We start from the raw sequence: 14,165 nt of genomic DNA on the forward strand, positions 1-14,165 counted from the left end.
AAGCAAGATTTCTGTGCTCACACCAAAGTAAACAGGCAACTGGCACAGATAGTCACCATGGCCAGAAGATCATTTTGTCTCATGATAACCTGTGGTCCTGTGACCTGTTCTCTGATCTACCTTGTTATAACCCTTTCACCTATTACAGCTCTGTAGCAATAGATCTGAAAGCAGGCTCCAAAGCAAATGAGGTAGTAGCTGAGGCTCTAGCTTCGCCCAGAACTGTTGAGAGAATCTTTCTGATGTGTTTTTTTTTGTAAGTACTCACAGAATGCAGTCATTCTGGCAGTGTCTTAAGAGCCACAGTTAACTGTTGCATATGGATGGAGAACAGCTGTCTTTCTCCTGTCTAATGACCTTTACATAGAACATAATCAGTGGGTATTAACAACTAATAAAATTTCTTGTATCAAGTTAAAAAATGTGCACAATTTTGTGTGTAAATATTTAAAGATGTCCTTACTGTCCTTATTTTAAATATGTTCTTTTTAAAAAGCCTTTCTTTCCAGCTGGTAGTTGTCCAGAGCATTTTCCCATGCTATTCATTGTAACTCTTTGAAACAGGGTATTACAGATTTAGACATGTGCATTTGCTTTTCAATGTGCATAGTTTTCTTGGGAAACTATCACAGGAGGAAATCATAATGGTCACTGACATGAGAATTCTCTCACTTTTTCTCACTTCTGCATTTAGAGTTTGCTGATTGAACCATTATGTCTCCTTTTAACCTCCTTTTGCAACTTTGAAGTGTCTATATTTTTTATCATCCCTAAGATAAAGAGGTTACTAGAATACTTGATATTTATAATTACTCAGAGCCTTTCATGTGAAGAAAACAAACATTTGATTGAGTTTAAATGCGTCGTCTTTCCCCTGTAACTTTAGGGATTTCAGCCTTCACGTTCAACTTGAGACATCTTGGCTTTTCACTTGTGATGCATTCCTGATGATGAGGTATTTGCTGCCTACTGCAGCTGAAATGCAGCAGAGCATTTATTAGAAAAAATAATGGAGTATTTTATATGTGTGCGTTTGTTCAAATCAAACATGGTGTAGCTTGAACCTCCTTGGGGCTTTTGAGTGCTGTTGCTTGTTGCGTGCAGTGTGTGGGGAACTGGATGATTCCAGTAAATGACATCAAGGAATTTCTTCTAAGAGAAGTGTCACTGATGTGAAAAGGGAAATAACTAGGTGTGCTTCGATTAAAAACAAAACTGCACAAGGAACATGGCATTATATCTCCCTGCCCTACTGTAAAAAGTGAGAGTCTTGTGACTGGCTGCCTGAATACGGTAGCTATGGGGTGTATGGTTCTACCCATTGCTGTGAGTCTCCATTAAAATAATTGTTTTTAATGAGTAAGGGGAGCAGCAACTTCACCCTTTAATAGATTAGCTCCCTTGCTGTGTCGGAGATGACATTTGAAAACTGTTTTGCTGAAGTGCCAAATGTTGTTTTTCTACTTGGAAGCCACAAAGAAACCTACCTTTAGGAGATGAAAGTTAAAAACGTGTTAAAACAACATTTACTTTGTTTTAAGCCAAGCAGATTGTCTTGCAGTTCAGGCTTCTAAACCAGGCCATAACACCAGTGATGTGAAAATCTATGAATGGAAACTGTGAGACGCTGGGATTTTTTTTTTCTTTTTCAGTTTTTAATATATCAAAAGTTTTTTTTCTGTGAAATAACTTCTACCCAAGCATGCGTGAAAACAGTGTTCAGCTGTCTTCCAACCTACCTTGTGCAGGTGACTTGGCAAGTGTAGTTGATCAACACTTATAAAGCATGCATCCTTTTTTTTTTTCCCTCTCAGATCATAGCTGGAGTGTTGGATTCCAGTTGAATTTTGCATTAAAATGGAGTATGTAACAGAGTGGGAAGAAGGGAGATGCATCTAAAGAAGTTCTTTAAGAACTGACATTATTAAGATATAAATAAACACAAAGTCTCATAAAAAAGTATTCCAAGGCAAATATTAGGCCAATTCTGAGCTTTCTGAGGCTGCAGTGATTCATTTAAAAACACACATTGTGTTCAGGACAGTTGCATAGTCAGTAGAGGTAGTCATGACAAGACGCAGTTGATGTTGTATTTGTATATACTTTAGTAAGAAGCTTTAACGTGTATTCATACATGAGTGTTCATCCACAGAAAGGAAAAATAGTAATCCAATAACCTGTGGGACCGCAGGAGGAAGACATGAGGACCTGTAAAATTTTGAAAGCCTTACAGAAACTCACAGAGAATAAATTCTTTTTTCCTTTCACTGCTGTTACCATGAATGGCTCCATTCATTTCAGCAAATTTTGATAGAACACGAAGGAATTGCAACATGTGCAAATAATAAAACTCCCTGTTCAACAATGTTAACTCTTCTCTCCTTAAACTTTAGCATGTGTGATGGCATCATTTTGTACGTAGAGAAAGGGTGGGGTTAACCTATTGACTTTGGCTGTGTGTAAATTTAAGTTGGCATGAAACGTTCAAGAAAGGTGGAAGAGGTTTCAGTATCATTTTCCAAATGGCATTGCTGTTTCCTGTGCTCTATTCCCATACCCTCCTGAAAAAAGTTTTATTTCTCCTCATTTTCCTTCACTTACTGACTCATCTTCCAGTTCTGTCTTCCCATCTTCTTGTCCCTCTTAGTTTATTTTGGATTTTAGTATATGCTATTCTTCAGCTCTGTGACTATTCATACTCTGCCATAGTAATGATGATATCCAGTTCCAACAAAAATACAACTTACTAAAGCTGAGTTTTTCACTGCTGCTGTAACTTACTTGAGCACCAATTACTTAGACTTGGCAGCAATAGCAGAAGAGTTAATTGAACATCTTAGTGATAGAAAAAATAAAAATCAAAAAATGTATGTGGTTTTGATTACTTAAACGCATGAAATATGTAAATAGTTCAGAAAAATACTGTATGAAAAGTATGTAGTGAGCCTATGAATGAATCACATTAATTTTAACTAAGCATGTATTTCTGTCCAAGGTCTTTCGCTGACATTCTTTCTTTACTGCCCTTCTAGACTGAGTGTCTCCAGTTTCTTACTCTTTCTCTTCCTTTGATGAATTATGCCAACCTGATAATTGTGAACTTGACTAGCTTAAAAAGAAATTCTTGTCTCTTAATTAAATAGACCTTATCCTCTTTTTAAAGAGAGAAAAGTCCACAGCACATGTTTTTATGAAAAGAAATAAATCACAGATAATAATGGCAACAGCACTAGGACTCCTAAGACACAAAATAGCAGTGTCCTCTATTTTATTACACCCACAAATATTGGTTAACCTTGGCCATGAAACTGAATGACTTTTCTTTCAAAGCATAGGCTACTTGAAATGGCTCAACCCCAATTTTGTTATTGACAGCAGGTTTAGATGTTAAAACACTTGGATGGCATTAATTAAAATAAGGATGCTTAAGCCTTAACCATTCTGAACTGAGAACACTACCCCATATGGTGGCATGGTAATTGTGATAAGATAGACACTAGTGAGCCTATAAGACAAAATTTTTGAAGCTGTTTCTTGCCAGACCCTAATAGCAGATAATAATGCATGCAAATAGCATTGCAGTACTCCTTTGTGTTTGCACTGCAGATACTAACAGCTATCATGTGGGTCCTTTTAACTAACCAAATGCTTCTTTTCCTGTTTTATTTTTAGAACTGATACGAATTAAATTGTATATGCAAGAAAAACAGCAGTGTGTGCATGCACTGCTGTGTTTGCAATTGCCCTATGAACTCTTCCCAAAGTAGAGTATAAGGAGGGGGCAAAAAAGGCCTATTAATGGCCACAGATTTCTCTGGTTCTATGCAGTCTCTTGTTTCTTAAATTTTAGAAATTAATATCTGATTGCCTTTATCTTGCTTTCCTGTATGTAGCACTTCTGCCTAGTAATATTTTTTTTTAACCTTTTGGTTTTATTTTTTGCTTGTAGGATGGTCGTTTGCGAGTAAATGATCAGCTTGTTGCAGTAAATGGGGAGTCTCTTCTGGGCAAGTCAAATCATGAGGCTATGGAAACACTGAGGCGCTCCATGTCCATGGAGGGGAACATTCGTGGGAGGATCCAGCTGGTAGTTCTCAGGAGACTAGAGGTGCAGACAGAGGTGAAGCAGTAAATGCATTTATTAGATGAATGTCTTTCTGGTCCCAGTGTTTCTTCATACAAGAGATACGGTGGCTGAAGTATGGGTCACACAGATACCTGGCAGAATGAATTCTTGATTTCCTGGAGTGTTTTTTGTTGATATCTCCTGGTCTTGCTGTTTCTGTTGAGACCAAGCTAAAAGTTGCCTGTTATTTGTGTGTGTGTGCGCGTGCGTGTGTGTGTGTGTGTGTGTTCTTCCAGTTCTGTCCTGTTATTTTTGTGTGTGTGTGTTCTTCTGGTTCTGTCCCCCCACCTTCTTTCTTTTTTCTTTTTCTTTTCTTTTAACCATCAAGGAATTAATATCTTACTTTCCCTGGTCAGTTAAAACCACCCCTTCAGGATGGGTTTCTGAATTGATTACCATAAAAATTGCTTAAGTAAGGTAACAAAGTAAGAGAAAGAAATTTTAATGGTTATGTTTTCTAGACCTCATGGAAATGTGCACACTCTTCATCTCACATAGACATGTGTATGTATAATGGCTGCCCCACTCCAGTTTTACTGTTGACCCTAGAGTAAAATTGTAATAGTTTTTTAGCATCTGTGCAGTTCCTTAAAATAAAAATACATGAGTGGATTTGGGGTATTAAAAGGTTGTAATAAATCCCTTTATAGAATTCCAAGAGATGATTTCAAGATTCTTACTTAATAAACATTGCTGGAACATTTTAAGATACTAAGAACAATCATGTTTGTGGGTGCATTTGTATAAAGTATCAGATAGGAAAAAAGAATGCAGGTCTATTTTAGTATCATTAACTTTTAATATTTTCTTGGTAATTTCCTATTTGACTTACTACCATCATTGATTGACTGATAAATAGATCTAGAAGTATATTACTTGCCAGACTTTGGGAGGACACTCTGCAAAAGCTTCGCTGATGTCAGTCGTGCCAGGGAAATGTGAGAAATACTCATTAAGAATTTCGGAATGTGTTAGAGGATTTTTGCTTTCCTTTTGCATGAGACATAGCATTATGCTGTAAGAAAAATTATGAAGTGTATGTTGTATTTCCTGTGCACTCATGTGACATAAGAAAGATAGCTCACCTTCAAATAAAGCTCACTCCTGCGAGTTTTCTTCATTTAACAAAAGCCAACCTTTAAAAGAGAAAAACTTGCACTCAGACATCAGATTGACCTTATAAAGGTGTGAGACTGCTTTTTATAGTTAAGTGTATAGTTTTGTATATTATCCAGATATATAAAAGTGGTAAATAATCTTGACTCGTGCCCTATAAAGAATGCATAATGAAATCTTGATTGAATAGAATTCATTTAATTTTTATAGGGTAGTCTTTAGGTTCAATTTTAATTCCATTTGAGCCTGGAGACCATAGCAGAAAGAGGTTGTTGCCCATTCTTTCCTTTCCCCAAAACAGCTTCCTGAGTGCTGCATCTCAGCTTGGTAGAAGGAGAATATGTTTAGAAATGCATTATTGTTTATATTGGTCAGGACACTAATGGAGGTCTTCCATGACAGCTATGTTTTATAAGCTGAACACTCTAATTAGGCTGGTTACTGATCAGTTGTTAGGATATTGATTGTGTCATTTATCAAAGAGCTGGAAAAGCAGATTTGTTGTTGATGTTAATTTAAGGCTCTCTATCCCACTGGGTACAAGTCTCCAGTGTAGTAGTGGTTGGGATACTGCAAGGCTTAATTTAGCTACCAGTATCTTATGTAAACTAAAGAATTTCCAGTAGCGAGAAGAAACATAATTGTCAGTGGCTGTGTGGTGTGTTATTTCAAATACCTCATACTGCACTGAAAAGGAGGAGAACATGTTACATGTGCTCTGTCCACTAGGACTACATTTGTAACTGGATTGTCAACAGGAGCATTCCAGCATTGATCTGTGTTCTGAGTTGCATTTTTTGCCATTGTATTATTAATTTTAATTGTTATTAGCCCATTATTATTGTTGTTGCTGTTGTTGTTATTATTATTATTACTATTATTCAGCTTGAAAGGCAGGTTGCAAGGTGATGTAACATACTGTCCTTATGCATTGGTTTGCAGGCCATCGCTTGCCAATGGATTAAATCCTTTGTATCATTTTACAAGGAAATTGTAAGGGTTAGATACATGCATTTCTTCTGGAGATGTGACTATATGAGATTTAAGGAATGGTATATTTAGCATAACATTTGCTGGCGTAATGAACATGCAGTTTAAAAATAGAAGACAGTTGGAGGCCCCTTTAAAAAGCAGATATAAAATCACAGAAACTATAAAGGTTATTTTGAAAACTATCCACAGTAGTCCCCTCTGTGGGTTTTCTGTTTTTCCCAAATAACAAGTACAGAAACATCTTTCTGGGTCTGTCCCAGTTTTAGAATCTGTGATTTATTTTTCCCCCCTTTTTTCTTTTGAGCAACTGCTCAGGAGAATAAATTAGGTGATGTGGCATGTATGGGGGGTGGGAAATATCTCAAAAGAAAAGCTGACTAGGGGTGTGACAGGAGTTTGTTTAGCTGCTAGCCAGAAGACCTGCGTTTGGGAGTTTGGTGTAACTTTACTTGCAAAACTGCTCTAGTGTGTGATCATCGGAACATATGCACTCAGTCTCTGAGAGAAGGGAACCAGCTGGCTGGCAGAAAAATACCATTGGCATTGCCCGTGTTCTTGTGTTGACAATGTCACAAGCTGCCCTCCCAGATGGAGAATTTGAATGAAGCCAGTTGTGGGTCATAAAAAAAAACAAACCAGTCTTCGTTTTTGTGCATCATCCTTAATGATTGTTATAGCTTAGGTATTGTCTGATTTCATGGTCAGCAAAACAGACAGTAATTTTGAAGCTATCTTTCAAGTTCTCGTTTGAAAGGAAGCAATGTACAGTGAACACATTACATTACAGTGTGTTTCTGCACTGTCTGTAGTGATGGCTGATCTTCTGCATTGTTGAACATTTAGGTATTTGTGTTACAATGTATGGTTCTGTTTTTCCCTTAGGAACGCTCAGATCAGGGAGTCTTTCAAAAATCAGCTTTTGATGGGAGTCATAACTTCGCAGCTGCTTCCCGACGCAATGATACTATTCTTCAGCCGTTTGTAACGTGCAGTCCTCGGGAAAGAATAAAAGGTAGTGTCTCTATACCCTTCTCTGTGCTAAAAGAAAGTGCTTTGTGGTTTTGGTTTTTGAAATCCACAGCCTCTATAAAAGCAGTTAATTAGGGTAAGTGCACACTATGTTACTTTGAGGCTTGAAGATCCAGTGAGGGTGGGAGAGCTGACTCAGAAGTTGTGAATTAGATTCCTGGCACAAATTCCAGTTTAAGTAACAGTTTCTAGCTCGTTGCCCCAACACGTAAGGTTGGATAAAAAACAAATGATGAGTGCAAAATATATGTTGTCAAAATGTTTATTTTCTATATATCTTTAATGAGTGCACTGATTTTTGCATTAAATTCTTAGATTATATCCCAGGTTATTATAAGCTAAATGAATTTATACAAAGGCGTGATGATCATAAAGTACACTTGCTTATTTTAGACTTAAGGTAAAATTTGTTCAAAGGTTAAAAACATTTCCTTAATTTACAAATTGGAATTATATTAATGAACTCATTAAAAAAATTAGGTAGATGTGTACATTGCATTTGCTCATACATGCAGGTTTTCGTTGTACAAACATATAAATAAGAGCTTTTAATACCACTTATTTTTCTGTGGTCTTTCATTTCTGATGGCATGCTGTACTATCTGTCCAATTTACACCTGACTCAGCAAGGTACTAGTTATCTGAAAAGTCAAGTATTTGAGATGGTCTTGACCCCTTTCCTTTTAAGTGTGCTGTTATCCTTCAAGCCAAACACATACTTAAATACCTTCCAGTAAGAAAAAAAAATATTCTCTTTGATGTAGTTGAATTATGCATGATTTTTCCCACTTCTTGAGACAACTGTGGAATCTGGGTGGCCTGCAAAAAGTAATCTCATAGGCTGCTGTGATGACTGTTTTAACCAAAACCAAAGAGCCTGCGTCTGTAAAGCTCAAGCGAAACTCCTGTATAATTTAGGGGTAAACAATTGTGTTGACTTTGGTGTTTTTTGACAGTGTGACTCCAGGCAAAGAATTAGATACAGGCTCAAGCATTGTAAATATCCAAAGATCAGATCATTCTGTTTAGATCTACTTTATATTTCTTTTATATGGAATTTATACTGATTCTGTAGTTAGGGGAGAAAAGGGTCATCCTCAGAGCTAGCCTGCCCTGTAGAGTTAGTCATTGCTAAAGGATCAAAAAGCAGCAAACACCTTTAAATGCTTCCTTAACATATATACAACTGCTCTGGAGCCGTTGATACAGGTGAATGGCAAGAGGTAACCTGGCAAATAAAATTCACAACAAAATACATGGAAGAGCTGTACATTCAGATAACTATTCTCCAACTGCAGTCCAAAAATCAGGATGGCTGCTTTACAGCTCGTTTGTAAAATCGTTTCAGTAGACATAATTTTAATTAAAAAAGAATGGTAAGACAGCATTATCGCAAAAAACTGTGATGGCCTCAGTAGAGAATGTGTGTTGGATGTGGAAAGGATGCTCTGGAGTGCTGCTGAGGGCTATTGTCAGGGAGGATTGAGCTAATACTTATTCTGCTTTCCATATGAGCATGTCACTTATTTCCAGTTGCTGGTTCAAATATTTTTTTGCATTGTTTCTTATTATCCTCAGGCTTTCAAAGCACCTGTAAAGACAAAACACTACGCCTGTGCACTACCCTCATTCAACTCAGTTATGAACTTTAGGTTGTGTCCCTATTTAAGGATGTGAGTCACAGTTGTAGTGAGCCCTTTTATGACAGGCAGGAACAGTCCCTTGCACGTTCTTATGATGTATTATCCAGATCTTGTATGTAGAAGTATGGTTGGTATATTTTTACAAAGAATAACAAAGATAGAAGAGTTTTTTAACATAATACAGGATCTAATGTAAGAATTTAATGACAGGAGCTGTATTATATTTATAAAATGTCACTTTCTCAATTAATGTTTTCTAGTAAGTTATTTCCAGTATCATTTACTACTCGTACAAATAAAATTCTTATAAAAAAGCTGAGCAAAAACACACTGAAGCTTGGCCTGCTAATATTGCTGTCTGTTTTAAGAGTCTTTTATTATACATGAGCAAGAACAAATGTCTGGGGAAAAGTGCTTATAGCCAAAACATTACATTTTGTCTTGCCTGTGGATATTTAAATAAAGGGGGAGGGGATACTGATCCAATATTGAAATGCCAGTGTTTGTTCTATTTTTGCATGAATAATACTTGCTGCCTTCAGGTCCTCACTTCTTTTGCTGCCAAGCTGTTGCACAGATTCAGTGTTTTTTAGAACAACCTCTCTGAGAATTGATACTTCAGTGCCAACAGCTTTACGTTTCTGGTGTTGAAAGATTACTGGAATGTGTTTCATTAGAAGTTCTTATATATCTCTTATAACCCTACGTTATAAATGGTTATAGGGGAAATGCTGTCATGTCTCTGGTTAAGTAGTAGAATAATCATGCTTCCTCTATTACCATAGATTGCCAAGTCTTCGTAGTTGTGCAGCCATCTGTGTTTCCATACATGTGTGGTAATGCCAAGATAGAAAATTAAGAAGTGAAATTTAAAATTAATGTTTAAATTTTGCTTGTAAACATTACATTATCTTATACAGAGATTCAGTTACTTACTATCCAAAACTGTTTAATATGAAAATTCAGTATATTTTGTTTAGTAGCTTAGCTGTTTCTCTGATCTCTCTGGATCTGTTAAGGTAATTTCCTAAGGCCTTGAACATGGAGCCAGTGGCTGCCTCTTAGGTTAAATTCACTCTTCTGCTCCTGCTCGCATTCTTCTGGAAGCTGTAGTCCTTGTGATCACTTTCATTTCACTCAGGAAGTCCAACATTCTTCTGTGTGTAACATTTGTGTTCTACAAGAGAAATGCCAGTGGTAACCCATCACCAAACAGCCTTTATGAAATGATGTATCAGTTGCTGTGAAGCAAAGTGTGTGTAACTATGCGATACGCTCAGTCTCTTGCTATGGCTATTGGAGGCTGCTCAAAGAGGGTAAGACACAGGTGTACAGTGCAATGTGATGTGTGATTTTTTTTTTTTTTTCTATTTCCTCTTCTCCTTCCACCAGGCATATTTCCTACGCTGGGTAGTCAGTGGTTTAGGGACTTCCTAAATACGAGGTTCTGTCTGGACCATTGTGCCTTTAATAGCTCTCCAAATTTCATTCAATTTCTTAACACTTTTTTTAAAATTTGGTTTCCAAAATACCCTCATGGCAATCTGTTGCATGATTTAATTGCATAGGAAAAAATACTGCTTTGTGTTTGTCCTTTCTACTTGATGTTTTCACTGGATGCCTTCTAGTTACTGTGTTACCATGTTACACTCTTAGTGAGAGCATCCATTTCACCTTTTGCATAGCTTTTACAATTTCCTAGACTCTTCTTGTATCCCCTTCTATTGCTTATTACTCTAATTCAAAGAATCCTAGTCCATGTTCCTTGTTTCTGCATGTGTCCAACTGCCCTTGACACCTTTTCAATGCATTTCTGAATTATGTTACATCCTTTTTCAGATAGGAAGAATGAAAACTTGGATGCTGTTTAAAAACGAGGCACACCTTTAACCCTGAGTTCTGCATGGAGCGTTTGGACTCTTCTCTAAATGCCCATTTCCTTTTGACTTCACTAAGTATATATTCAAAGAATGATCCCATGCACTTCTAATGTATTGTTCACTAAAGTAATAGCCTTTGTGTATGTGTCAAGAGTTTTCCCCTACTCCCATGTGCATCACCTTGCAGTCACTGACCAGGACTTTCACCTGCATTTCCTCCTTAATGTCCTGCAATCTTTTTGCAGAGCTTCATAGTCTGCTTGGTTTTGGTAGTTCTGAGTGTTTTACATGAGTAAGTCTTTTCATCTTCTGACTCATCTTTCAAACCAGTTAATTGCACTGAAATCTTTTTGCTGTGGAAACTTCCCATTTACTCCTCTTCTCCATTTGTTGTCCTGAAATTGCAGACTGAAAGAATGTGATCATAATGTACAAAGCCAGCATGCATATACATCAGGTACCATTCCTGTTTTCTGCATCAGACTGGAAATTAACATGTTTTTAAGGTTTTGTTAGAACATTTCTCCTCATCTGCTTACCTTCACTTTCTTCTTTTGATGTTCTCACTTTTCCTGAGATACAGGGTCTAGACTGTTTCTTACCTTTCACCCAAACCATTCTATGATTCTTTAATCTTTAGGAGGTTATTCAGCCAATAGGGGTTTTATAGGATTTGTGAGCTAATAGTGTGGCTTTCTTTGGAGTATTTTTTTGCCTTTTGGAAACTACATCAGTGCTCTTACCCGATAAATACAATCTATTGCTGTCTGCCTTTATCCCCTCCTTGTATACCCTTTTTGTCTCAAGTTAGATTAGTACTGTCATGCAGGGTTGTGTAAAAAAGACTATAAGCATTCAGTGCAAGGGAACAGGTCACATGAAAGTGTGGTGCATCAGTATTGTTACGTTGCTTACCTTCCATTCAAACCCAAGAACTGTTAAGTGTCTGTGTTTCCTGTTAAGTATCAGAGGGGTGAAGACATATTCTACATTTCAAGATGTGGGAACTTTTTGTAAGATTAGATTGAGATAAATTTACAGGACAATAACAAACTGGTCTACAGCAGGCACAATTCTGTTAAATACTGCAGGTATGTAAATGTTGCTTAGCAAACCACTGAATGGTTTAACTGAGTAGTTCATGTGTCTCTTGGTCCAAAGTAATTTTCTGGTGTGAGCTGAATGCCTTTTGTAAAGGTAAAGTGTAATGGTAGGAAAATGAAGACTGTAATTCAGAGGTGCCTCTTTATTCTCCTGGCATGGGGGTAACAGAAATTTTTTTTCTTTTGAACTCTTTGCTGAGAACGTGGTTCTCTTCTGTACATGAAAAGTGGTAAATGCTCCCCATCAGAGTGAATGAAGGCAAGAACCTACAATCAGTTAGGATACAGCTATACTCAAATGGAGTAAAGCAATTTGTGCCTTGAACTCAACTTCACTAAAGTTTCCCTATATTTACCTTTAATTATGCATATGCAAATCAGAAAATCAGCTCTTCAGGAAATCCCAAGGGATATATTTTCTGCTTTGTGTGATTTTAATTCTAGTTTAGTTAGTTTAGGGATTTGAATAATTTGTGACTCACTTCATCATTGCTTGAGGCCTTCTGGTCCAGTCATTGATCAGTGAAATGTACTTGTTTCTGCAGCTTATTTAACCCCTTTTTATATTTTATTTCAGAGTTGCCAGTGTCTGATCGTGGCAGTGGTGAAAATGAAACTCCCCCCCCTCTCCCACCACATCCCAGTGAGGATCTGCTGAATGAGGATTATAACCATAGGTTGGACTTTGACTGTACTTAATAGTTACAGTGCTAACTGGTCATTAATGGTTGTGATGGTTCTGATTTATTTTTAAATTGCTTTTTATTTTGTAAAATTTGTGCACTGCTTTCAGTCACCTGAACGATCCTTTAATATAAGCTGGAAATGTTACTTTAGCATTTAGTGCATTGTTCATTTCAGTTGTCCATAAACTGCAGTATGCCTGCTGTCCACAATACATGGATCACGCCGGTGGGTGCCATGTGTAGATGAAGTTACTGAAGTCTCTTTAAAGTCCTAGCCAAATTGAAGCTTCTTATGCAGATTGTGGGCCAAAGACATTATTGAGGTTACAAAATGAAGCTTTAGGAATTTTGAACATTGAAATTTGTAGGGGAAAGATTACTGGGCACTTTACCAGTTGGAAATGGATTGGGTAGATTTTTCAGATGTTTTAAGAATATCTGTTGTAAAGGCTGGTGTGCTTGATACCAGCTACAAGCTTTAAGTTACTTAGCAAATACAGATGTTTGGAAGTGCAGAAAAAAGGTGTAAACATGTTGAAGTTCATAGAATCACAGAGTGGTTTGGGTTGTAAAGGACCTTAAGCTTGTCTAGTTCCAACCCCCTGCTATGCGCAGGGGAACCTCCCACTAGACCAGGTTGCTCAAGGTTCTGTCCAGACTGGCCTTGAACATGGCCAGGGATGGAGCATTTACCACTTCTTTGGACAGCCTGTTCCAGTCCCTCAGCACCCTCACAGTAAAGAACTTCTTCCCGCTGTCTAATCTAAATCTACCCTGTTTACGTTTAAACCCATTGCCTCTTGTCCTATTGCTACAGTCCCTGGAAGGCCCCCTTCAGATACTGGAAGGCTGCTATGAGGTCTCCACGCAGCCTTCTCTTCTCCAGGCTGAACAGCTCCAACTTCCTCAGCCTGTCTTCATATAGGAGGTGCTCCAGCCCCCGATCATCCCTTTGGCCCTCCTCTGGACTTGCTCCAACAGCTCCATGTCTGTCTTATGCTGGAGACACCAGAACTATATGCAGTACTCCAAGGGGGGGGTCTCATGAGAGCAGATGATGACATATACTTTGTCATAATGACATAAACTTTGTGTCAACTAGCACAGGGTTCAAAGCAAGGTATCATTTCAACCTGTCATATTCTGATACTGAAAATTCAATCAGAGAATCATGGAATGATTTGGGTTGAAAAAAAAAAAAACACACACAATTCCTTGGAATTCTTCAGAGTTTTATGGCACCTTCCTTAAGATATCCAGCCTCTGCACTCTGCAGAGGTGGTACAAGGCTGTAAAATACTCTGTATTAGCAGATGAAGTAGAATTGAGGCAGCTACATTGGCAGTATTTTTCCAACTTTATGTAGCATGTTATTTGGAAAGGCAGTGGCTAAATAGATTAGTGGGGATAACAAAAACAAAATCAACCACAACCAAATCGAAAATGACAAATGGGCAGGTAGTGGTATGTTCCTCTTCTTCTGATAGATAAAATGTGAATTGTTAAAAACCGATTAAACATTTATATTTATATTTGCATCTGTGATAAAAATCTAGGGACTGGAGGTGATAAGTCTCAGAAAAGAAAGT

At 37.5% G+C, this 14,165-nt stretch overlaps 1 protein-coding gene across 3 annotated transcripts in view; it reads left to right on the forward strand.

Annotated features, from left to right (window-relative positions):
* Positions 1-14,165, forward strand: part of PARD3B (par-3 family cell polarity regulator beta) — a 429,596-nt gene that overhangs the window by 224,418 nt on the left and 191,013 nt on the right. For 2 of the 3 annotated variants that reach the window (XM_061455076.1, XM_061455058.1), the window contains exons 12-14: positions 3,950-4,120; positions 7,118-7,247; positions 12,468-12,567. In XM_061455076.1, the coding sequence (XP_061311060.1) occupies positions 3,950-4,120; positions 7,118-7,247; positions 12,468-12,567 (401 nt within the window). The remainder of the gene's footprint in view (positions 1-3,949; positions 4,121-7,117; positions 7,248-12,467; positions 12,568-14,165) is intronic. The other variant, XM_061455066.1, reaches the window with a different exon arrangement.

The sequence above is a fragment of the Pezoporus flaviventris genome, unplaced genomic scaffold (assembly GCF_033815535.1).
Source record: "Pezoporus flaviventris isolate CSIRO_AGI_PZ_B2104156 unplaced genomic scaffold, CSIRO_AGI_Pfla_v1 ptg000001l, whole genome shotgun sequence".
In the NCBI taxonomy this organism is placed as follows: Eukaryota; Metazoa; Chordata; class Aves; order Psittaciformes; family Psittacidae; genus Pezoporus; species Pezoporus flaviventris.